Source organism: Zalophus californianus, chromosome 8 (assembly GCF_009762305.2).
Source record: "Zalophus californianus isolate mZalCal1 chromosome 8, mZalCal1.pri.v2, whole genome shotgun sequence".
NCBI lineage: Eukaryota > Metazoa > Chordata > Mammalia > Carnivora > Otariidae > Zalophus > Zalophus californianus.
Window position 1 is genome coordinate 76,224,999 of NC_045602.1, and position 26,300 is coordinate 76,251,298.

The 26,300-nt window shown below is 39.4% G+C and overlaps 1 protein-coding gene across 7 annotated transcripts in view; it reads right to left on the bottom strand.

Moving 5' to 3' along the window:
* The window catches only part of PLEKHH2 (pleckstrin homology, MyTH4 and FERM domain containing H2), a 104,479-nt gene that overhangs the window by 41,715 nt on the left and 36,464 nt on the right, over window positions 1-26,300 (bottom strand). For all 7 annotated transcript variants that reach the window (XR_003524735.2, XR_003524734.2, XR_003524736.2 and 4 more), the window contains 11 exons: window positions 25,512-25,595; window positions 24,804-24,885; window positions 20,996-21,181; window positions 18,310-19,271; window positions 15,433-15,508; window positions 14,033-14,127; window positions 12,849-12,993; window positions 10,258-10,394; window positions 10,034-10,144; window positions 9,781-9,867; window positions 8,029-8,187 (listed from right to left, as the gene is read on the bottom strand). Coding sequence is in view for 4 of the 7 variants with exons in the window: in XM_027622708.2 (XP_027478509.2) it covers window positions 8,029-8,187; window positions 9,781-9,867; window positions 10,034-10,144; window positions 10,258-10,394; window positions 12,849-12,993; window positions 14,033-14,127; window positions 15,433-15,508; window positions 18,310-19,271; window positions 20,996-21,181; window positions 24,804-24,885; window positions 25,512-25,595 (2,124 nt within the window). In the remaining 3 variants the exon portion in view is untranslated. The remainder of the gene's footprint in view (window positions 1-8,028; window positions 8,188-9,780; window positions 9,868-10,033; window positions 10,145-10,257; window positions 10,395-12,848; window positions 12,994-14,032; window positions 14,128-15,432; window positions 15,509-18,309; window positions 19,272-20,995; window positions 21,182-24,803; window positions 24,886-25,511; window positions 25,596-26,300) is intronic.

A 26,300-nucleotide genomic window follows, 5' to 3' on the forward strand; every position in this document is an offset into this window, starting at 1 on the left:
CTGAATATTGTAGGTTTTTAATCATCTGGTGGCTTTATGAGGATCCTTGCTGGGAGTTCCTCCCTGCCCCAGTCCTGCCCAGGTACAGGCATCGAAGATCTTTGCCAGACAGTCCCGGCCACACTGTCAAGCCTAGAAAAAAACCAAGAACTCCATTCTCGCCAGTGGGTAAGATTTACAATAAGCCCTAGTGCTCCAGACCAAGAATGTGGCGTGCCTGGTGGCACTTGCCCTATAATCCTACTTCCCTGGCAGCCCTGTCAAGCCTTGAGGCTAGATTCTCTCCCGCAACAGAGTGGGCTTCAACTTGGAGAGGTCCACCTCCTAGAAACCAAGACACTGGCCAGTAAAACTAAAGCCTGACATGCGGCTGTCAGGCTTGCCCATGGTGATAAGAAGTAAGGAGAAAACTAATGCAGAAGACAAGGAAGTGCTTGGGGATAGGGGCGGGGGTGTGTTTTACAGTTTAGAAGAAGGGGCTCAGGAAGGCCTCCCTGACATTGAGTCAGGCCCTGAAGGAGGTGGATGAGCCATGCAGTCATCTGAGGGAAGAACACTCCGGACAAAGGGGGTAAGAGTTAAGGCCCGGAGATGGTGTGTCTGAGACCGAGCAGTGAGGGGAGAGGAGAGGTCACTGGGGAAGGGACATGAGGGGTGAGGGTGGGAGGCACGCATGTTTTGCAGGGCCCTTGGGATGACTTACATTGAAATGGCCTGTTCTGATAGTAATACACTGAGAAGAAGAAAAGTAACTGCCACAGTAGATTTTACTGGAGGCAAGTCACTACAGTAGAAAAAGGCCTGGTTTTTGAGGTCAAGGGGACCAATGCTTAAATTCCAGTTCTGCCTCATGCTAGATGGAGGTCCCCAGGTGACTGACTTAACCTCTCAGCCTTTTTGTCCATAACGTGGGATTATTGTATAACTTATTGGGCCGATGTGATGACCAAGGGAGAACATGCAAATAAAGGAAAATAGTAGTTACTCAATAAATGCTTCCTTCCTCACTATGAATAAGGAGAAATAAAACACGTGTCATTTAAACCCACACACGCAGCCAGCCTTTGGGCTTTCAAAGCTGTGGTTTAAGCAAACACCACGATCTAACAGTGTGATGGATTTAGAATCCTGCTTGAACAAAAACAAAAAAACATTTGGCAAGACATGTTTTAGTTTAATTAAATTTAGAAACATATTTACAGACAAATATCCTGGAAGTTTTAAATAGTTTGTGTCACCCAGGTTTGTTTGTTTGTTTTTGTTTGTTTGTTTCTTTTCTTCTTCTTTTAAACAAAATCCAGAAGGGCCTCTCATCAAAACTGGAGTATAATGCATCTGGCTGCAGAGAGCATACTTTTGAAATGATTTATCTTTAAAATAGAACAATATGTACCTTTGAAGAACTACAAGTTAACAAAGACCTTTGCCAATTCACTGTAAAAGTTGTCTTAAAAGCACAATCTGTTTTTATGTGTACCTCTAATTATATTAGGATTTCTTAAAACTCTGACTTATTCTGAAAAATCCATAATAAAGCAAATTATGCTAGAAGAATCCTCATAAAAGTTTAAAAGACAACCTCAAATCCCAGGGCTTTGGCAAATGAAATAATTGAAATAATCATTTTTTTTACCTTGAATCCATAACAAAGGTTCTGCCTGAACTTTTTTTTTTTAAAGATTTTATTTATTTATTTGAGAGAGAGAGAGAATGAGAGATAGAGAGCACGAGAGGGAAGAGGGTCAGAGGGAGAAGCAGACTCCCTGCTGAGCAGGGAGCCCGATGCGGGACTTGATCCCGGGACTCCAGGATCATGACCTGAGCCGAAGGCAGTCGCTTAACCAACTGAGCCACCCAGGTGCCCTTTTCTGCCTGAACTTTGAAGACACGGTGTATCATACCCTAATGATTAGCCTCTGTCATCACACAAAATACAAGCTCCCGTGGTCGTCTCTCCTCTCCTAAATTCTCATGCCTGTAGCGTTCCCCACCACAAATCCTGTCGCCCAGCCTTGCTGACTTCCATATCTAGGTGAAAATCTTGTGAGAATAATAGCTAGCATGTGGGGAGTGTTCATGATGTGCCAGGCACTGTTCTAAAGCACTTTATATGCTTAAATAATTCATTTCATCCTCCCAACACCCCGTGAGGTTGGCACTATGATTAACCCCCCACTTTACAGATGAGGACAGTAAGGCACAGAGCCTGCAGGTCGCCTATTCAAGGTCACGCACTGGCAAGTGGCAGAGCCAAGACTTGTGCCCATGCTCTTGCCCTAGCCTCTGCTTCACTCCCTCTCTACATCCTGGACTCAGTTTCTTGCTCTTTTCCTTTCCGATGACCTTTGGTGTCCTTCCATGTTTGCCATCCATGGCAAACATGGATCCCCTCCACCACACCCTCAATTTTTTTTTCTTCACTGGAAACTGCTCTACTTCTGAAACTGACATTCTATTCTCTGATCTCAACCTTCCCCCACTCCTTCACTCCTTACTGGCACCACTCCTGTTCTTTGACCTCATTCCAAACTTTAAGTCCCCTGGTTCTTCCATTTTATTCCAGTTTATCAGCTCTCTCCCGGCCTCTCTTCCTTCTCTGCCAGCTTCGGGTCCTGAGTTTGGTCACAAAATAACTCTTGCTCCAAGGCCTGGGACTGTGTTATGTCCTCTGCTTCTAACATAACCACTCAAGAAAATTTCGTCTCCATTTGCTTTTAAGTCATCCAGTGGAGAGTGTGGGAAGAGGGAGGGAAGGTAATGAGGGGTTTCAGACATAACATTAGCCATAGTTAATAACTTAAAATTGGGTGATAAATATATGAGGATTCATTCTTTTTTTTTTTTTTTTTAAGATTTCATTTAGTTATTTGAGAGAGGGAGAGAGCACGAGCAGGGGAGAAGGGCAGAGGGAGAAGCAAACTCTCCGCTGAGCAGGGAGCCCCATGCGGGGCTCAGTCCCAGGACCCTGGGACCACGACCTGAGCCGAAGGTGGACGCTTAACCGACTGAGCCACCCAGGTGCCCAAGGGTTCATTGTATTATTTCTTCTACTTTCACATGTTTGAAAATGCCCATAAGAAAACATTTACTTTAAATCGTCATCTTGATAGATATGTGTAAAGCAAGTAAAATGTTAATTGTAGAATCTAGGTGGTGGGAATATGGGTGTTCACTGTACAACGGTCTTCCAACTTCTCTGCATATTTGAAAATTTGCATAATAAAATGTTAGAAAAAAATGACTATTCCCACATCACTACAATGTAAGTTCTCTGCTCTTATTTCTGGGCATATGAAGATGTGAGAGAAAAATAACCAATATGAACTCAAATCACTAAAGTCAGGTGGGCCCTGATAACACTTAACATTTTTCTATCTACCCTTGAGTATTTCCATATGTCCCTGATTATTCTCAGTCCTTTCCCTCGTTCTCACTAAATAACTTTGTCTTGTGGAGTAATCTTCGTCAAGAAAACTGAGGATATCAGATGGGATCTTACTCAATGCCCCACAAACTTAGATATTTATCCTTCTTCGCCTTTCTGCCAGCCTGGCCCTTCCCCCATGCCCGCCCACCATGCTGTTCCACCATGCTGTTCCCCCATGCCCACCTACCATGCCCACCCACCCACTTCTTTTTTTTTTTTGAGATTTTATTTATTTATTTAATTGACAGAGAGACAGCATGAGGGGGAACACAAGTAGGGGGAGTGGGAGAGGGAGAAGCAGGCCTCTGGCCGAGCAGGGAGCCCGATGCAGGGCCCGATCCCAGGACCCCAGGATCATGACCTGAGCCGAAGGCAGTCGCCTAACCAACTGAGCCACCCAGGCGCCCCACCACCCACCCACTTCTGAGCTTTGTTCTTCATCTCTCTCCTGGCTTCTTCCCCTCAGTTTGCAAACTCAAGGTATGCATTTGCTATCCTAAAAATGCTTCTCTCGACACGATGTTCCCTTCAGGTTCGTTCCTTCTAATGTGCTGGACTGTGCGATCAGTCCTCCAAACTCAAATACTGTACTTACTCATCTCCCCTTTACCTTTCAACATACTGCAATGTACCTTCCTTGGTGAGCACTCCACAGCATCTGATACTGCAGACCACTCCCTCCTGTCACACACTCCACTCCCCGGCCCCCATGACTTGCTTTCCAGGGTCTCTTCACACATCTCCTTTATGTGCTCTCAGCTTTTGTAAAATCCGGTGTTCCAGCAGCAGTCCCCTGCTCTGCCACAACACACATGTCCCTGGGTGACTTCTCTCACTGTCACGAATTCAACCACCAAATACATGCTGAGGATTCCCCGACTCCTTCTCTCCAGCCCAGCCCCCTCCTCCGATGTAGCCTGGTGTTGCCACTGCCTGCTGGACTTCTAAATTCTTAACTTAGGTATCCTCAAAGTTCTAAAAATTGGCATGGTCCAAAATAGCCTTTGAATCCACCTAAAACTGCTCCTCCTCTCTGAGCTCTCTTTTCATTTATTTTATTTTATTTTTTATTTTTAAACAGGCTCCACACCCAGTGCGGAGTCCAACAGAGGGCTCAAGCATGACCGTGAGATCAGGCCCTGAGCTGAAATCAAGAGCCGGACACTTAATCTAAGTGACTGAGCCACCCAGGGGCCCCACCCTGAGCTCTCTTATCTTTCACCCAGCCACTCTTCTCTTTCTCACTTCCTGACCCTGAATTCAAAAAATCGAATCAAAGATTTTACATCCTACCCTTATTTAAATTCACCCTCTCCTCTCTTTCCCTATGACCAGTTCAGAGTCTCATCCTCTTCACAAGAACCACTTCTGCTAACTGGTCTTAGAACCTCCAGCTTGTCTCCGACAAATCCACCTTCCTCGCCACAGAGTGGCGAGATAACATGATAACAACATGAATATGCCCCTGCCCCAGTTTACCAACCTGAAGGGTTCCACATCACCTTCAGGGTGAAGCATAAAGTCCTTCACAAGACAAAAAAGCCCTCCATGATCAGGACCCTCCCAGGTTTTTCTCCAAAGGACTTGTTTTCAGTGGAGATGGCACTGCTTTGAGATAGTCTGTCTTTGTCCTCCCTGTCTCCTAGCCTGGGAAACCTTCCTTGCCCATTTCCATTTGGTGTAACTATTCCTTCTCCTCCCTGAAGACTCAGCACAAATGAATCTTCTCCCAGAAGTTGTTCCTGATCCCACAGCCTAAATTAGATTTCTCTGTGACCGTACCATGCATCTCATAATTGCACTTGGTACATATCATTATAATATGCTATTTCCCTTTCTTTCCCAATATATGATGAGGTTCTCTGAGGGATGGGGCAGTGGCCTGTTTATCTTGATGTCCCTCACAGCCCATTGCCCGGCTCGTGGTAACTGCTCAATAAATTTTTGTTTTTTATTTTTTTAAAGATTTTTATTGATTTATTGAGAGAGAGAGAGAATAGTAGAGAGAGAGCATGAAAGGGAGGAAGGTCAGAGGGAGAAGCAGACTCCCTGCTGAGCAGGGAGCCCGATGCGGTACTCGATCCCGGGACTCCAGGATCATGACCTGAGCCGAAGGCACTCGCCTAACCAACTGAGCCACCCAGGCGCCCAAATTTTTGTTTTTTAAATAAATGACTTTTTAGACAGAAAATGTTCTTCCTAAGCATTAAAATAAAAGTCGTGAGAGTGACTATCCAGAATCAAATTAGTCAAGTTCTTAACATCTACCTACATATTTCTGTACTTAATAACAATGTGACAACCTGAAAAAATCTCCTCCCTTCCGAAGTATTCAAGTGCTGTTCTACAGTATCTTAAATTGTAGCCTGAATGTGGGCTCAGAACAAGTCACTCAGAATAACTGAGGGAAGTTTTTCTCTTATAAGGCTCTGAGGGTGAAAATATGGGGGTGGACATGAAAAATGGTAGGAAGGAAACCTAATAAGCATCCTGTCTACAAACCCAAATGGTTTAGTCATCTGATAATCACATCTACTTATCTTCATTTAAAATGCAATTGTGAAATGGGAGGCAGAGAATAGCAGAAATGTATCGTGCAGGAACTGACAATGCCATGTGGATAAAGAAAAAACAACTAAACAAACAGACTGTGGGAGAAGTAACAAACCCTTAGCCACAGGATCATATTAAAGTCTAAGGGTTTGATACACATGGTCCTTGAAATCAGAGGACAGCTAGTTATTATGAATTATAGTAAGAATATGATTTAAAGTAGCACTGTGTTCACTGGAAAAATATATATTTGCATAATACCAGGGAGTCTCTAAGTCACGGGTAACTGAAAAAACATTTTCATGGTAATGTAACATTTTGGAAAAAACACAGCACAATTCTTTGTTGAATGTATTGGTGAGTTTTTTCTCTTACTTTTGGTGTAGCTGGTCAATCTGTAAATATTACTGAGTAGCACCCATCTATGTTCCCACATCAATGCCAAGTATAAATTACATGGTGACATAGCTTGTCTAAATCTAAATTTTTAACTTCTTACATAAACAAAGCACATGAATGATGAGTGATTATTTAGAGGTTATTTTTGTGTGTGATATTTTATGTGTAAATATTTTATTGCATTTTTCTTAAAGTGACCAATAGGGTTTTTTAAATTGAAAAATAATATTTATCTTAGCATAAATCAATTCTTCCTCATTTTAAAAAAGTGAGAAAACAGAATTAAGCAACAATAAAATCAGAGTTACAATATATCTTGGTATATTTCATTTTCAGACATTTTTCTCTCTATATATATAACAAAATGGGCTAATAACATAATACTGCTGTCTATTCTATCAACTAACAATGCATCATATTTCTAGAGCACTAAGTATTCTTTTACAATATTTAAATGGCTGCAAGTAAAGCATTATCTGATTATACATACTTGTTTAAACTATCCCCTACTTTACATTTAAGTTGATGCCAATTTTTCTTCATTATAAACTGTGCCAGGCAAGTAATCTTTCTGGGGCAATTGAAATGTTCTATATTGTGATAGAGTGATAGTAAATATTTGTCAAAACTCATCAGACTCTATACTTAAGATATGCATTTTCTTTATCCATTTTTTTTAAGTAAACTCCATGCCCAGTGTGGAGCCCAACGTGGGGCTTGAACTCACGACCCTGAGATCAAGACACGAGCTGAGATCAAAAGTCAAATGCTTAACTAACTGAGCTACCCAGGTGCCCTATGATCTGCATTTTAGTTATTATACCTCATTTTTTAAAAATAGGAAAAAAAAACAAACCATGCTGTGATGAACATTCTTACACGTAAATCTTTTGCAAACTAAGATCATTTCCCAAGTACAAATTTCTTGGACTGAGATTGCTGGATGAAAAGGTCTGTATAAATGTTTTTAAACATTTAATATTCATTCATTTCTTCATTCGAAAACATTGACTGAACTAACACTGTGGTCAAGATACTGCCAAATTGCCATCTTCTTCTTTTCTTTTTCCAAATTGCCTCTAAAGTAATATGCTCACTAGCAGATTTCTTAATTTGTGTCAATACTGTATTTCATAATTTTAAAAAGTATCCTCCCTTTGACCAGATTATTTTTTTTTAAGTACGCTCCATGCCCACAGTGGAGCCCAACATGGGGCTTGAACTCAGGACCCTGAGATCAAGACCTGAGCTGAAATCAGGAGTTGGACACTGAACCAACTGAGCCACCCAGGCACCCCTTGACCAGATTTTTAAAAATATAATTTTTATATTTCATGTCTACCAACTCTACTTCTTTCCCATTGTGTCCTTCGTTCTTTTCCCCCATTGATATTCATCCTTTCCTTACTGATCAGGAAAAGCTTGTTTTTCACATGTTTTAAACAACTTTCCTAAGCTTTTCAACTATCTTTTAAAAATTCTGGTTAGGGAATTTTTGATGGTAAGGACATTTGGTATCCTAAGTAAAATACCCTTCCTCTCCAAGATAATTTAAATACTCAATACACATATTTTCTGACACCCACTTATGATCAGTGGGGCTAACACCCCAGTTGCCTAGGACACTTCTATGCACATAAAGGTCCTACCTTGGTGAGCAATCCCTTCACCGTTGGTTTGCCCTCAGGCTGCAGGAAAAGCGGGTTGGCAGCTTGTACTCGGAGAACATTCTGTAACACTTTAATCCATTCTTCCAATATATTGGGAGAATCTGCAGTCAGATAGTATGTGTGTTTTTCAGTGGTCAACTAGAATGGGATGAGAAAGAGATAGGAAAGGAAACTCTGACGATTTAGAATTATTAGCTTTTCCCTGTCTATCCTAAAAACATCATTAATTAACGTAGAAACAAACATGCCACATCTTGAATCCTAGGTGCTAAAAAATGACTCCATAAATAATTTAGAGTAGTCTAACCACTTTGTGAGAATTACAATAATTAACTTGGTGTTGAAATAATTTTTTCACTTTAGTTTACTTTGAAATTTTGCAGAGTATTACACTTTTGAGTCATGATTTTTTCTCTCGGTTACTCATTACCTTTTCTCTCTTAAATGTGCTATAGGCTCCTGGCTGTTGAAGTGAGCAGCAGCATGATTGGAGATTGTAATAAAATAATATATTTTTTGCAAATAAAGAGAAATAGAAATAGAAATAGAAAACAGATTTCTATTTGTTATAGAAATGAAGAAATCAATTATAAATAAAATAAGAAGACCTTGCTTAGAAGAGGAGAAATTCTTAGAATCTGTGATCAGCTATTATGAACCCACAATTTAGTCTTAAATTAACCACATTTCAAAACTTCCAAATATTTCAGAAGCTTGTAGATGATTCTTTTAAGATTTTATTTATTTATTTTAGAGAAAGAGGGAGAGAGAGAAAGGGAGAGAGAGTACAGGGAGGGGGAGGGGCAGAGGGAGAAGAGAATCTCAAGCCGACTCCACGCTGAGCTTGGAGCCCGACGTGGGGCTCAATCCCAGGACCCTGAGATCATGACCTGAGCTGAAACCAAGAGTTGGCCACTTAACTGACTGTGCCACTCGGGGGCCCCACTTATAGATGATTCTTACTGGCCATGCTTCAAGACAAAACTTTCCCTGATTCTCCCTTCTACATTTTTGGGCAGTTCTCAGGTATTATCTCCAGAAAACACTGATAATGAGCCTTATTCCTCTCCCCAAAGGAGCAAGATATGAAAATAATAATTATTGAAGGCATTTCAGAAATAAAGTGTCTGAATTTAAATCACATTTACCAAACTATCTCCAGAGTGTTTTACATTTAGTAGGCTTCTAGCAAGACTGGCCTTATTGTGTGGGTTAATGGCCAGCAGCTATGTCTAGGGTGTGACTTGGTGTGAAGTAGGACAGCCTTCTCCTCACCAATATTTTTCCCACTTAGACGCTATAGCAGCTGAAGTTCATAGAAGAAATGCCATTTTCTGGTTCTATATCAAAACGCAAGCTCTCCTGAATTTAGTAGTACATCAAACTAATAATATTGGGAATTCACTTCTCAGATAAGCCTTCCCTAAAATAGCTAGACAGTTGGAGAGCTGGAGAATAGCTGGGAGATCAAGTATAGGGAAAGATGAGTGTATGGGATAAAGAGCAAAGGAAGTGCTGTGGACAGTTACTCAACACAAACCTAGCTTATGTTGTATTTTTAACTGAGAAGGCCTGGGGTTTCACACGTTTTTGAGGCATCACACTTAACACAAAATGAATAAAGAAACAGTGAATCATCCAATCTCCTCTCTGTTAGCTTGGATAATTAAGAATTAGGTTTTGCATGATACAAAAAAGTAAAAAAAAAAAAAAAAAGTTAATATAAAGTACCTGAACTGTTTGTTTGTTATCTCCTCTTAAAATACCACAGGATGCACTAAGTTCAATATGGCCCTGGGGTTTTCTAATTACGTCACTCTGTAGGAAAGGAAGAAAACCGAAAGGTAAAGTGATTGATTACCTGTAACAGTAATAGTAAGAAATGTTTTGTATAATTAATTGCATTACAGGGAAGACAATCAATCAGAAGTTTGATTTATAGTTTGAGGAATTCAGCTGTAAACAGCAAGTGCTTCCCACTTACCGGAGATTTATAGTAAAGTAATTCACCACCTTTAAGAACAAACCACCTCCTCTTCCAAGTCTTGACTTTACCACTCATTTTTAATAAATAGCCAGATTTTTCCAGTGGTTCCTAATTAAAAAGAAATTTTAAAAATTTAAGTTTCCTTTTGGAGGCTCAAACTAACAAGATTCATCAATATTTTGTTTCTTTTTTTTTTTTTTTAAACCTGATTCAGTGTTTACATTTTTCCCGTTATCACTGGATGATGAGCAAGTTTTAGGGAGCTTCTGTTCTGGCTGTGAGTACTCTGTGTCTGTGGAGTAAGCATCTGGGGGGATGGCATAATCACTTTCAGATGTCACTGAAGACAGAGACACACCTAGACGAATAAAGAAATAAATTAAGTCAATATTTAATAATCAGGTGGTCCAAATGCCAGCTGTGAGTTCTCCTAAGGAATACAGCTATTCCAAAATCATAAGCCTTCCTAGACTAGATTTGTTCTCATACTTTTTGCCAGAAAGAACTTTTAAAGCAGAAAACAGAACTAAAGGGTATGGATTATCATGCAAACCTCCAAGGAAGTCACAGAAATATAAATATGTTGGTATGATTACAAGCACAGCAAATTTTACAATATATATACACAAAATATATGCAAGGATACTAATGTATCTTTTATTAAGGACTAAAAACGTGTATTTACATATATATATATATATATATATATAGGCAAACAAATGTGGGATTTTAATTTATCAAAATTTATACAATCACATTTTTTTTTAAGATTTTATTAATTTATTTTGACAGAGAGAGAGAGAGCACAAGCAGGGGAAGTGGGAGAGGGAGAAGTAGGCTCCCCACCAAGCAGGGAGCCTGATGCGGGGCTCAATCCCAGGACCCTGGGATCATGACCCGAGCCGAAGGCAGATGTTTAACTGACTGAGCCACCCAGGCGCCCCTACAATCGCATTTTAAACCACTTAGTTTTTGTAATCACTTTTAAAGTAATACACATCAAAAAGAACTTCACAATTCAGTAATATTTTTCATATAAGTTGAATATACCAGTTTATAAATTTTTAAAATCTTTTTGTAAAAGAGAAGCAATAAGACTTAAAGATATAAACAGACTATTTCATTTGCCAGCAACTACAAAGTAAAATTCAAGGGAACATTTTCATGATAATTCACTTGCCTTTTTTTTAGAAAATGACTTACAAGTTGCAAGCCACATTTGCAGGGTTCCTACAATTGGAGATTTTCAATATAATAAAATCAAGGACTTACATTATTATTCATTGCAGTATCTGGCAATTTTTAAAAGTGTTTATTAACATTTAAGGGACTTGTCAGGACAATGTCACTATATCATTATTCTTGTTTATTTGACTAACACAAGTAAAAGTCACGACAATACTAATTCCTTTATTTTTCACAGAATAACAGAATTTAGATTTATAAGGGAACTCAGAGATCATCTTGATTAATGCCTTCATTCTCTAAGGAGACTAACGTCCAGTGATTAAATTAAAACATTTGTCCAAAGTCAAATAGCTAGGCAGGAGCAATGGTGGAGTGCAAATCTCAGGTGCCCAGCCCCAGGGCCAGTGTGCTGGGAACTCCCCTGGGTGCCAGGGATAGAGCAGACAACAAAACAGAAAAATCTCTGCCTTCATAGAACATAGATTCTAGTCAGTGGAGACAGACAAAAAATAGGCAGTAAGTGCTAGGAAAAAATATAACATAGAGCACACCAGAGGGAATTAAAAGAGCTAGTAGTTGGAGAAGAGCAAGGGATTACAATTTGAATGGTGTGCTCAGGGTGGATCTCACTGAGAAGGCAGTGTTTGAGCAAAGCACTATAGTACGTGCCAGAGTTAGTCTGATAGACATGGCAGGGGGAAGAATACCAGGTAGAGGAAACAATTAGTGTGAAGGTCCTGAAATCAAAGCACGCCTGGCATGTTCTAGGAACAGCAAGAGGGTCAGTGTAGCCAGAGCTGAGCAAGGAACAGAAAGGAGATGAGATCAAAGACACAAGAGTCATGTAACACCTCCTAACTATTATGAGTCTTTGCAGTGTTTTGAGCAGAAGTGTAACGTAACCCGATCCTGGCTGTTGGGGGCCAAGGTAGGAGTAAAGAGGCTGGTGGAAGCCCAAAATACTAAGTCTATGAAAGTTGAACAGTTCCAGTTGAAGTTGAGGGGTTGAGGATTACCTAGGGGTTCCATGGAACATGGTTTGAAAACCAACAGAGCACACTGCATGACAGGCTTTCATAAAATACAGGTGCCATTTAGTGTGATTATGTCTCTCTGTCACCTCTACCTATGCCAAAAATTTCTTCACAATCCACTAAAACTCACAGACATGCCCAAAGTAAAGCTTTTGTTGGTTTCCATCTTAGTATCAGATTAACCACCAAGTTTTTAGGTGTATTTTCCACCACTTAGTAGCATAACAAATTTAGCTGAAATAAGACTATCCCATAAATTATCCAAAATGCCACAAACTAACTATAAAAGAGAAACTCTGTTTTGGCCAATTATTTCACTCTATTCCTGTAATAAAGTGATCTCTCTCTTATAGATAAGATAAGGTTAAACAAAACAAAACAAAAAAGATCGTGTGGTTTGGGTGGTATCACAAAAGAATTAAGAAGAGAATTAGGACTAGAATATAAGCATCTTAGTCCTGGCTAATTCTCGTTTTCGTTTCGTTCAAAGCAGGTACTTTGTTTTAAAAAGTCCTGTTATGGAGATAAAATTCCTATTAAATATCCTGAATTACGTGGAATTGTCTCGTATGCCTGAGACCTTCCCTCACCTCGTTTCATGGCTCTAGGGCTGCCTGGTCCACTCCGACTGCGCGTGTCTGACTCCGAAGTCCGTGAGCTGGATCTGGAACTATCTTCTTCCTCAGACCCAGAGGAGTCATCCAGGAATGGGCTGCTGCTTATTTGTGTTGCCTTCTAAAGAAAAGCACAACAGCTTATATGTGTCCATCTCTAAAGTCACCTCTCTTTTTAGATATGAAATGTTTTACCAAAAGTCATGGAATAAGATTTTTTTATTTTTTTTAAGATTTTATTTATTTATTTGAGAGAGAGAGAGTGAGAGATAGAGAGCACGAGAGGGAAGAGGGTCAGAGGGAGAAGCAGACTCCCCGCTGAGCAGGGAGCCCGATGCGGGACTGGATCCCGGGACTCCAGGATCATGACCTGAGCCGAAGGCAGTCGCTTAACCAACTGAGCCACCCAGGCGCCCTTGAAATAAGAATTTTTTTTAAAGGAATACAAGAACACACTTTGGCATTTTCTTTTCTTTTCTTTTTTAAAGATTTTATTTATTTATTTGACAGAGAGAGACATAGCGAGAGCAGGAACATAAGCAGGGGGAGCGGGAGAGGGAGAAGCAGACTTCCCGCAGAGCAGGGAGCCCGATGCGGGGCTCCAGCCCAGGATCCTGAGATCATGACCTGAGCTGAAGGCAGACGCTTAACGACTGAGCCACTGAGGCGCCCTACTTTGGCATTTTCAAAGTCATCTGTTAAATCCCAAATTCTCATTAGCAAGGCATTTGTCAAATATTAAAGATTCCTGAAAAACATCAGGCCGTTAATACTTGACAATACTTACTTTAATTAAGTACTTCAAGCAAGGGAAGGGAACCCTGGCAGTGACAGAAAAATCTTTCCAAATTAGGAGCCTTCCCTACATCATTAATAGGGATATTTCCTTTAAACAATTAACCACCATGGAGGGGGTGGAAAATCACATGGGGTATAATAAAAATGGGCCCAAACCTCTAATACTCTGAGAAGCAGAAATATCTTCTCTAGATCTTTCCATTTCTTCTCTTTTTATGATATATTAGTGTGAATGTCTACAATTTCCTATAAAGGGAGAGTCAGAGTAAAATGTCAAGAATGGAATCTGGAGCTTGAAGAAACACTTTTCCCGATCCACCATGAAGAGAGCTACATGCTTAGCAGTAATAGTAATGACTTACCCCCTTCAAAGTTGTATACACTGGGGTTGTCATATTCTTGTATATCAGAGAGGTATAGAGTCCTGATGTGGTATAGGACAACAGAGCAACGGAATCTGAAACAGAAAACAAAGTGATTTAAAAAAAACAAACAAACCAATAAACAAAACAAAACCCTTCTCTCTAGCACTTAGGTCTATTTCTTATGGACGTGAGCTAGCAAAATTTCCAATTAAAGAGAAGCTGGATTAACATGCATGACTGTTCTATCGTCTGCTGTAAGAATGATACACTCTCTTCCATGGCTCATTATTTCCTCCCATGTGCTACTTCCCCAACCAGACTGTAAGCTCTTTGAGAGTAAGGATCAAAGCTTTTATTTCTTCAGCAGGCATCTCTCTCCTGCTCAGGCTGGGCAGAAATAGCACAAGCACCTGCCGATTCAGTGAGCACTACCCTATGAAGATATTCTCCAGTTCTTCATAGCTCTATTAGTGATATGGTGTTAAAACACTGGCATGCTGAAGACTTTATCAGGTGAACTCATGCTGAAAACTTAGAATCTAATTTCCCAAACGGTAAGAACAGAAGATCACTGAAATAGAACATCAATGGTTGCCTCTAAGATTTGAATTAGTGTTGGATAGGGAGGGAGCTAGGAGAAGGAACCACAGGAAAATTTCTCTTTTTATTCCAGACAGTTTGCTGTTGTTTGGTTTTACTTTTTATAATAGGAATGCATTTGCTTCTTCAAAATTTTTTTGAAGGAAGAAAGAAGGAATGTGTTTTAAACTCTGGAAAAAAGGACAGAGAGACTGATAATTTTGCAGCCTTAAACAGCTGAAACTCCACAGCTTCTTTGCTTTCTCCTGTTTTAGGTAAAAACAAAAAGAACTGAACATGGATGGATGTGCCCCTATATTGGGTAACAATGAATTTCAACTTTAAAATGTAAATCGGCAACCTTAGAAATCATTTTCTGCAAGTTTTACATAATTCTATTCCAATGACTTCAGACATTTAGGAAGCTGTTGGCTAGTGAACTAGGAATACAAAATCACTTATTTTTTTAAACATGTTTTATTGTAATAAGAAACACATGACAAATTTACCACCTAAACCATTTCTAAGTGTGCAGGTCAGTTAGTGTTAATTATAGGCACACTGTTGTGAATCGGGTCTCCAGAACTCCTTTATCTTGCAAATCTGAAACTCTATACCCATTAAGCAACAACTCCCCCGCCCGCCCTCCGCCCAGGCCCTAGTCACCACCATTCCATTTTCTGTTTCGGTGAATGTGAGCACTTTAGATACCTCATAGAAGTGGAATCATACAGTATTTATTAGTTCGTGACTGGCTTATTTCCTTTAGCATTATGTCCCCAACATCCATCTACATTGTAGCATGCAAAATCACTTACTTTTATTAACATTCTCCATATTGAAGGCCTCAGACATTCGCATGCCTGATTTGGCTACAGCATAAATTCTGCTCTCCTGATGTAAAAGAGAGATTTAAACTGGATATTTAAAGCAAAGACATGATTACTTTCAATACACATGCTTTTCATTTGTTCTTCATTTAATATACAGCAGAGCGGGGCATTATTATAAAACTCTCAACAGTGCCAACTCAAATATGCCACTGCGGACAGCACGGCAGACCTTTTCCATCCATTAGTCATTCCATTATTTATCTTTGTTCCCAAGTTTTTGCTTGGTATTTTAAGTTCTTTTGAAGAGATAGGAAAAAAGTAAGAGAAAACTTATTCACGATCACTGCACATAAACACCACAGTCTTCTACCATTCTAGAACATGGGTAAAGAAAAAAAAAACCCAGAAAACTTCGAATGGCTGTAGTATGAGGTTAGAAACCATTCATAATCACTGACTGCACATAAATATTACCTTTAATAGCCTACTATTCTAGAATATGGTGAGAGAAAGGAGAAAAATCTGGAAGTCAGAAATCACAGATAGAGTAGCATTAAGCGCTGTCCTCTCATTTCAACGTACATTTCAATGAAATAGAAGGAACACCTGAGGCCAAATAAAAAATGAATTTGAGAATGGCAATGGAATTTATAATATTATCTTATTCCAAAAGCAGGTTGTTATTTGGCTTTCTCTTCTTTGAGAGAAATCTCTGAAATGGGTACCGGACAGGTTAATTAGCCCTGCCCTCTGTAAGGAAAGGGATTCCAGGCTGTTCTTAATGCATAATCACCATGTCCTGAATTCTGCACTGCATCTAACCTGGACACGGTCGCCTGGACCAGGGCATAGCAGGCAACTAAGGCAGTCCTCTTCAGGACTGTGCTAGCCAGTGGCCTGCTGGGTAACGGGCATGAGATCCCAACTGTCTGAGACGCTTTGGTTTGGAGAATGGCTGAGTGAATGAATCAGATGCGGTTTCTCTGAGAACAGGATTGTGAGATAGCGCACGCAGAGACGAAGAGCAGAGTGGGCAGAACACTGAGATGTGTAAACACAGGGCAGTGAGCAGGAGAGGAGAGGCAGCTGGAAGCGGGACAGAGTGGAGGAGAGGAGTTAGCAGTAGTGAGACAAGACGAGTCACTGCAGACGGGAGAGGTCAAGCTAAGCCACTGGTCCAGGGGCATCGGGTGTCACCTGTTTCTAAGGAATTGACGACTATTAGAGGTGCTGCTGAATCCTCACGTTTTCCCACTACAGTGACTATTGTATTTTGAAAGATATTCCAGTTCAGTAGGGATGGTCTATGCCTTCAAATAAACTCTTAAGAATCCTTAAAATAAACTCACATAAATTGAGGTAACTGGAATACATCTCTTTTCCTTGAAACCTGAAAATACCTAATAAACAACGAAATAAAACCTCAAACTTGGCCAGGCTGCTAGAAGGCTTTTGAAAAGTGCTACTACTTTTTCAGGATTGAACAGTTTCAGAAGACAAATTGAAGCGAGAAAGGCAAAAGAGTAAGAAAATGGTTTGCCAAATAAAGCGAACATGAAAAGCCTAACCTAAATCTCTGAAAATCTCAACATAATAAAAGAAGCAAAAATTTCAAATCCTCACTGCCTAAAGGATAACATAATTGAAATTCCAGAGATTCACATGCCAATAATGCCTACTTTTTTGTGCTATCCAGAATTTAATAATGAACTGCAGACGTTTTCATGTAGGCACTGCAAAGAAATGTTCTTTTGAAAGTAAGTAAGAGCAGATACATCTCAAGGTCCAAATTTACAGTAGGAAAACATGGCTGCCTTAATTTGCTTAAAATCACACTGGTCACTAAATAAAAAATAATAACCACAGAATATGACCCCCAAGCCCCAAAAATACTGCAACCCTGACGCTTCTCTGGAGGCCAAAGGTTAAACTATGTCAAAAAGTGAAGGAAAAGTTAAATCTACAAGACAGATAATTTGTTTCAAATATAAGAATAACTTTTTAAATCTAGTGATATAGATATTCCTATAAAGAATCACACAATGATGGGTTAACTACTGTATTAATGGTCAGTGTTTTCAATGGAAGAAATTTCAATGTACTCTAGATACACAGGAAGATACTTTTGGTTAAAGCAATGGATTTATAAGCTCATGAAGAGTAAAATTAAATTTCTCTTGAAGTCAATCAAGTAAATGATTAAGTTAAAAAACTGATGACCAATAAGAGTTAAGTGTCCTGGTTCCAAATTTGCCCAAAGTATTACACAGATAGGAGAAACCCTTCTTCCCACCTTTGATATTTCCTTCCATATGGAGGGAACTCCAGTAATATTCCAGATCCTTCTCCAACCATTCATTTCTCCCTCCCAAGAAGGAGGAACGGCTTAACATGACTGGCAGGCTTAGAAGGAGAACCTGGACAGGCACCTGTCTCTGTCCCTTCTCTTGAGAAGTAATGGCTCAGAAAACACCATTTGTTCTTTCTCTGGGCTGTAAGCTATTTTGGAGGGGCAAGCCTCTCCTGAGGAAGCCTCTGGAGGTCCAGCGCTACCTGGGACTGGGTTTATAAATCTAGAGAATTCCAAGTTCAGTGTCGGAAAGCTCATCTGCCCACCAATTCTCTAAACTCAGTTTTCTCAGTAATAAAGGCAATATTTTGATCTTCCACCTGTCTTCACCTTATTTCTCAACTGACTTACAACTAGTGGGAAAAGAGAAGGGAAAACGGCATTCTGAAAACTGAGATGTTTCAGAACAATCTGGATCCTAAAAGAAACAGGAAAAGAAGTAAAGTAAAACTTGAAAATGGGTGTTAGTTAAAAACCAGCGTGCACGCGTCGCACACAGCAGTATCATTTACCCAAGAGGGAAAGCGGTGCAGGGGCGGGGTGGGCGGTTTGCCACATGCCGGCTTCTTGGCCGAGTCACAGGGTTCCTGGTCGTCGGAGCACGGGGATTCCAGAGAGTCATAGGAAAACAATCCGTCATCACAACTGGTGTCCATATTCTCTAAAATTTCTGTACTGTCGTCATCAACTAGATCAAGGTCTGTTTCCTGAGGTCTGAGCGGCCGTATCATGCTTATGGCATTTCTGTTTGTACCAAACATCCTATCGGAACTTAACTGTGGCTGGCTTAAGTGCCTTTTGGCTAGTGCCACACTTATGCTGAACACATTAGGGATCCTTAACTTTGGGGGCGGCAGGTTTGACAAAGGCACTAACTGTGTACCTTTTCCAGGGAGCAAGTTAGGATGCTTGGGAGTCAAAGCTGGGGTCAAAATAGGGCTGGGGGTGTTGGCCTCACTCGACGACGATGAATAATCCAGTCTCTGAGACTGAAATTTTTTATTCAGTTCATCTGACGAACTATCGTGCTCCTTTTTACTTGATTCAGAATTTCCCTTTACGAGAGGACAATTCTGAGCTTTCCACTGTGCCTCCTGTTGCCAAGAATACAGCTTCTTGTGTTCTGGTCTCTTTATGCCAAAAGTCTCTTCTTCAAATATAGAACTGCTGTCATCAGATGCTGTCAGGTACGCCTCGCTGCCCATTCTGCTACACTGGACCCCTTCCTCTGACGTGTGACTGGAAAAAGTGGACGTGTACCTGCAATTGGATCTTCCTTTGCTCCCGTCCTCCTCATCAGAACTCCAGTCACTCCCTGGAGCCCCAGAATTCTGGGATGCGCCACCATCTGTTGCAAAGCTCGTTCTTGTTTTCCGATTCTGTTCCAGGACACAAGGGGTTTGATGCAACGTTCTCTGACCCCGGTTGTTTTCTTGAATTTGGTTCTCACCCGACTTTTCTGGAATTTCCATTTCTAGAAAAGTATACATCATATCGGCATGTTGCCTTTGATAATGTAATCTTTCTGTACATTTAGCTTTATGAAACTACATTGTAAAACTGGAATTTTCATATGACTAAAGTTAATTTACCTTATCCTTTTTTAGTTGTATGTCTTGTTTAAACCCAACTTTGAAAACTGTAAGCTTTAAGATAAAATAGGAGCCCTAACACTTCAATAGAAGAGTATCAAATTAAACTGCTTTTTACAAAGAAACATGTTGGGGGGGGGAAGGCAACTCTATCAAAGAAAGCAACCACCAAAAGACACCACTAATTCTATTTTAAAGCAAAGCAAAGGACAGCCCTCTTTCAACTAAATTTCAAAATTATCATAAGAAAATTTAAACATAATAGATATAAAGCTATAGTCTAAAAAAAGAAAAACAACCTTTGTTCCCAAGCTTCAATAAATGAAATATGCAAAGCCACGAAGAAACATTAACACAGAAAAGCTTTCCTGCCTCTACTTGGCTTATTCATATCTCCAAGAGTATTTTATAACAAGAATAATGCTCTTTAACAATGTCTTTCGATGAGGCTTACTTTTGTTTTGAATATAATTAATAGAATGAACCACTGGCTTCATAAACAGTGAACTAAACATTTGTGCAATTCATAAAGAGTACAAGAGGAACTTTTAAAAACATATACCTAACCTTCATAAGAAGGAACTAGAGGCTGAACAAATAAGCTTGATGATTTGGTATCAGGCAATTTGTTAAATTTGCAAGTGAGCAAGAGCTTCGGGACGGGCAACCTCGGCTGTACTAAGCTATACTCAACTGACTCTTAGAAAGTGGAAGGGAAATCAAAATGACTTCTCAAAAAAGAAAAAAAAAATTGCAAGCAACAGCATAAAAGCAAGTAGCAAAGGAGAATTCCGACTGGAAAAACATTATGCAGTTTTCAGGATTTCATAACCAAGTACAGAGACAGCTTTTAGGGCTACAGTTTTTCTCCTTTGGAGGAAGGAAGCGGGAGCTGAAAACAGAGACAGTGTCAATTCAAGCCTTTCTAAAATATCTGGGCAAAGTCACACTACAGGTAGCAAAGCCAGCAGCTGCAAAACAAAGCAAAATTTAAAGGGGCTTTACAAATAAAAGAAGGGTGGAAACCTGCACACAGGTCCAGGACTTAAACATCTATGCAAATATTTTCCTCTTTGAAGCAAAACGGGAAAGGGAAAATCAAAGCAAATATTTTCCTCTTTGAAGCAAAACGGGAAAGGGAAAATCAAAGCACTTACTAAATTGTCCCCTGGTGTTCTTTTTCTTTATAAGTTCGCTATGCCATATTTAACTTCGTATTTAATATCAGGTAATTTTTAAATATTTTAAGTAAATAATAGAAAGTTCATAGTTCTAATATGAAACTCAGCTAAAACAAGTACTTGTAGGTACACAACCGTGAACTTTTTAATTTTAAATATCACTGCTACCTACCGCAGGAAAAAGTATCAAGAGGGGAAAATCAGTCTCTTCTATGCATCCTTGTCAAAGACTCCCCAAAACACACACAAGATAACTAGCTATACAAATTAAAGGCTGGATTGCTCTTTAAAAATATTTTCATAAAACATCACCTTGTCAAGAAAAAAAAAAACAAGGAAAATTAAGTTATATTTGGATGAATCTTAGTAAATTATTTTTCCTTTTTAAAAAACCGTCAAAGTAAATTCCTGTAGTCCATAAATACCTTCTATGTCCTTTCCCTCAGCGAACTCGGGTTCTTTAGATGATATCTTGCTCATTTCCTCAGATTTTACTACTTGAGGAGGACTCCTTGCTCGGGATAAAAAGCACCCAAAGGTCAAACTGCTTAGGCGCTGGCCTTCCAAAAGCTTTGGTGTGGAGACAGTGGATGACTTCTTCCCCTGAACTTCTGCAAGATCATTAATCAAAATCAAGATCTGAATTTTTTATGACAGTTTATTGAACACAGAACCAAAGCATATAAAAATCTGGACAAATCACTCCTTATGCCAGAAAAAAGCCTGAATTATTTATGTCTAGTAATATGGACCCCTCAATGTCTAGCATTACATGCTATTATTTAAATATGTTTATATATTTTGAATGTTCTAAATATTTTTTAACTGTAGCGAGAATATCTAATCCCTTTAAAAGTAGTTCTTAAACAAAAACGAAACCACAAACAAATAAAAAACAGATTGTAGACAAGGAGAGGGTTATAGCTTCTTGAAAAATCACGGTACTGGTAAACAGCAGTCAAGAACTGGTAAAATTTGAATGGGTAGTAATGCTACTAATGGTGAGGGAAGAGAGACTGAGGTCCTGGTTGCCAAGACAACCAAAGGAAATTCAGACTATCACTGGGGCAAATATCACATGATCACTGTAATAACTTTCACTATCTTAGTTTTCAGTTTGCTTCTCCCAAAAGAGCAGATGAAGGGGCTTGATCTACGATGTCCAAAATATGGAGGGCCTTCATCACTTCTTTAGAGAAAAAAAGGGGGGAGGGGACAGTTTCTGGATAGAGAATTTAGATAGCTCAAGGAGTGATTAATCATGGGTTGCAACAACCCTGCTTGCAAGATTAAAAACATGGAGAGGGGTGCCTGGGTGGTGCAGTTGGTTAAGTGTCCAACTCTTCTTTTGGCTCAGGTCATGATCTGAGTCCTGGGATCGAGTCCCACATCAGGCAGACTTAAGATTCTCTCCCCTCTCCCTTTGCCCCCCCCACCACACTCTCTCTCTTTCTTTCTCTAAAATAAATAAATAAAATCTTTAAAAGCATACAGATCCTAGTGATAGTAAGAAAAGTTTCCCTCCAAAATTAAATTCTTAATTTACTCTGGAAGAACACCAAAGGGGTAAATTAAATAGCAGCTGATAACTGAGTAGAGCATAAGAAAAATATCTTTATATAGTGTATTCCTTTAGGTATATCTTTTATTATTTTCATGTTGATTATCTCTCACAGAACTAATCCACAGTATTTTAATAACCATAGATATGCATATACATTTTTAAAGTACTATATTGTATCTACATACTTGTATCTATTCTTCTGCGGTCCAAGTCTAGGCTCCAAGGATTCATACCGCTTAGTGTAAAAGACCTAACAGGCTGCCAGTGAAGACTAGAATTGCAAGTTAAGAATATCAAATAAAATAACAGCCTTTTGAGAACTGGGCTTAGTACATTCAATCTATGTCAGTGATTCCATATTAAATATGGAATCCAGATCCATATGTATTCCATATGTAATCCTGGGTCCTGGGTTTTTAATCCATTTACATATGGATTCCACATGTAAATATGGAATTCCAGATCAACTATGTGGACACCAATTTTCCATCATATAGTTGGAGGAAGCATGTGATATAAGAACTACATATGTTGGTCTTCATCCATGGTTCCGGGCACACAGTAAAACCCTTGGAATTTCCTAAGTGGTAAGAGCGATAAAAGTATCTTTTGTTTTCATAACAAGCCCTTTCAACCACATCCGATTTTATGTTGATGAGGTGATTTTTGGAAAGCCCCTAGACAGCCTCAGGATGGGGGCTGATTGCCAGGGGAACCAACCATGTGATCAGAGGACTGGAACTTTCAGGCTCATTCTCCACCACCCTACCTCTGACCTCAGGGGAGGGGAGAGTTGAAAACTGACTTAATCACCAATGGCCAATGATTTAGTCAGTCAAGCCTACATAATGAAGTCTTCATAAAAACCCAAAAGGATGGGCTTCCAGGTCGGTGAATGTGTGGAGGTGCTGGGAGGGTGGCGTGCTTGGAGGGAGCATGGAAGCTCTGTGCCCCTTCTCCGTACCTTGCCCTGTGCATCTCTTCCATCTCGGCTGTGCCCGAATTATATCCTTTGTAACAAACCAGTAGTATAGTAAGTAAACTGTTTGCCCTCGCAGTTCTGTGAGCTGCTCTAGCAAATTATCAAACCTAGGGAGGGTCATGGGAACCTCTGATTTATAGCCAGTGGGCCAGAAGCAGGGTTGAGAATTGATACTTACAATTGTGTTTGAAGTGGTGTATGAAGTGGTCGGGTGCGGGGGGGAGTTTTGTGGGACCAAGCCTGTAACCTGTGGGATCTGACGCTAACTTCAAGTAGATAATGTCAGAATTGAATTAAATTTGAAGGACAACCAGTCAGAGTCCCCTAGGAATTGAGAATTGCTTTGCGTGCGAAAAACTTGCATACATCTGGTGTCAGAAGTATTGAGGGAAAAGGAAAACAGGAGCTTTTTCCTTTACAACATGACGGCAGTAAGTATGAACATGCAGTAGACAAAATGCTTTCATATGTCTTACAATCAACAAACTCCCATGAAACCAGGAAGGCACGACTACCATTACCATTTTACTGATGTAAAAGAAAAAAAATCCGGCAACATAACAGTTATTAAGTCATAGGGCATTAAGGTTGACTTCAAAGTCCATGCACTTGCTTCGGTGCCAGCATTTTTCCAGTGAATTCTGGGAACCCCCAGGGCTTTGTGGAAATGTCACAGTGGGTGTAAGAAGAGGCATGGGTAAAGCTGAGTCTGCAGGACTCTGGGCCCCTCACCCAACACCGCTTTCACCTGTTTTATCTCCTGAGAGTCTACAGAAAAAAATACTGCTTTAAAAGGAGTTCTGTTGCTAAATAAGCTTGAAAACCACTTTAGTAGGCCCCGATCTAATAACCCCGTGGATTCACCTTGTCCTCGGCTCAGTGCGCACTTGAGAGGTGCTCACCAGAACAATATATTAAGTAAATCTCTATCTCTAACTCTACCACCCATCTTGAAGCTTTGATGCTGAAAAGAAAGAAAGAACCCCTGGGGCGCGTGGGTGGCTCAGTCGTTAAGCATCTGCCTTCGGCTCAGGCATTGATCCCGGGGTCCTGGGATCGAGCCCTGCATCGGGCTCCCTGCATCAGGCTCCCTGCATCGGGCTCCCTGCTCGGCGAGAAGCCTGCTTCTCCCTCTCCCACTCCCCCTGCTTGTGTTCCCTCTCTCTCTGTGTCAAATAAATAAATAAAATCTTGAAAGAAAGAAAGAAAGAAAGAGAGAGAGAGAGAGAGAGAGAGAGAGAGAGAGAAAGAAAGAAAAAGAAAGAAAGAAAGAAAGAAAGAAAGAAAGAAAGAAAGAAAGAAAGAACGAACGAACCCCAAGCACTGGAAAATGCAAAGAGTTTATTATTCATATTATAAAATTCTGCTGAAAATATTCAGGCTGTAAGAATTTCACTCACTATTGATCACCACAGCACAAGTGAAAATAGAAAATAACTGATTTTTTAAAGCAAACATACCTGAAATTAAATATTGAAATTAGTATTACCCCCTTTGAGTTATTTGCAATTGTCTAGCTGTGCTTTCTAATATGGACATGTGGGTATTTAAATTAAAATCCATTTAAATTAAATAAAACGTAAAATTCAGTTCCTTGGTTGTGCTAGGCATATTTCAAGTGTTCAACAGTAAAATTCCATATAGCCTAGTAAGCCCAATTAAGCTATCTTAGTCAAAATACTCATACCTTGTAGTTTTGACTGTATTGTTCTTATCTCTTCGGTTTGGTTTTGGTTGATCAAACGAAGATTCTGATTTTCTAATTCCAGCTGAAAGGACACAATGGTATCCTTTTATACAGGAATAACATTTCTAAAATGTACTAGTAAATTATATTATTTTAAAATGTTAATACCTAATTACATGTAAGCAAAATACAAAAGAAATGATGAGCAAATATCAGATGAATTTATCAGCGTAACTATCAACCTAGATAATTATGGCTTTGGTATTTATTTTTGCCAGACTGAGAGTTTCAAATATTTTCACCCCAAGGCATTTTCATGCCTTTCGCACTGTAAAATTATTTAAAACCAAATTATTTCAGCATTTAATCTGCCATATAAACCAATGTGTACTTCTCAAGATACTGAACACATTAATTTTATGATATACACATATGATCTATAATTATTTAAAATTAACTAATTAGAACTAAAATCAGCTACCCAGAATGAGGCTACTTATACTGTTTATTAGGAGTCTATCAATATTTTTAATTTTAGAAATACATTGGACATAAAAATGAAAGCTACCTATCTCATGTTTACCAGAAGACAGCAGCACCACCAACTGATCAGAATTTTGTTTCATTCAAAATGATCAGATACTCTGATGACTTACCTATTCAAAGGAAGTAAAAGGTAAAGAAAAGGCAAAATATAGCGATAAATACCTCATTTAATTTAAGTGTTACCCATTCTTTGATCTTAGCTGCTTTCTCTTCTATTATTTTAGCTTCTTGTATCCTTATTTGTTTCTGAAATAACATTAGCAGTGTGTTTAGTTCAAACATAGGCTTACTGGTCTGGAAATGTTACATCATAAATATGAAGGACAAATCCACTTAAAACCTGTTTCCAAGTTAACATATCTACTTTCAAATCATCAAATAGAGTAAAAAATGAAAGCCATTGTCCAGCAGACATAATAATAAACCACAAAGGCATATGCAAATATTACTAGTTTTAACTGTTAATTCTCTTTCTCTGAAAGATCATATACTGAAATCCAAGCACTGAATTTATCAACAAAATAAATGATTTCTGGAAATGATGTAGGGTTTATAACAGTAGGAGAGGGGTGAACCAGGTCAGGGAGAGGAGAATCAGAATCTCTTCTGGAGCATGGTTTGTTTTCCCCTTAAATACAAGTTTCTGTTTTTCATATATTTTATTTTATTTTTACATGCAAGTTTTTAAAGATCCAGAAAAATGAAATAAAAAACTCTAGCTCACATTTACCAACCTTAAAATCTGGCTATGCTCACAAAACTATGAGAATGTGACTGTAATATAAATCACAGTGGGTGGGGGCTGGGGGGTGGTAAAAAGTTGGAAATCATTGACCTACAGAAATACTGATCCCCAGAGAAATGGAAAAAAAAATGCTGAAGATAAAAAACAATTTAGCATATTTAATAATTTCATAGTGGTCATACTTAAATGATGCTAAATGATGATTT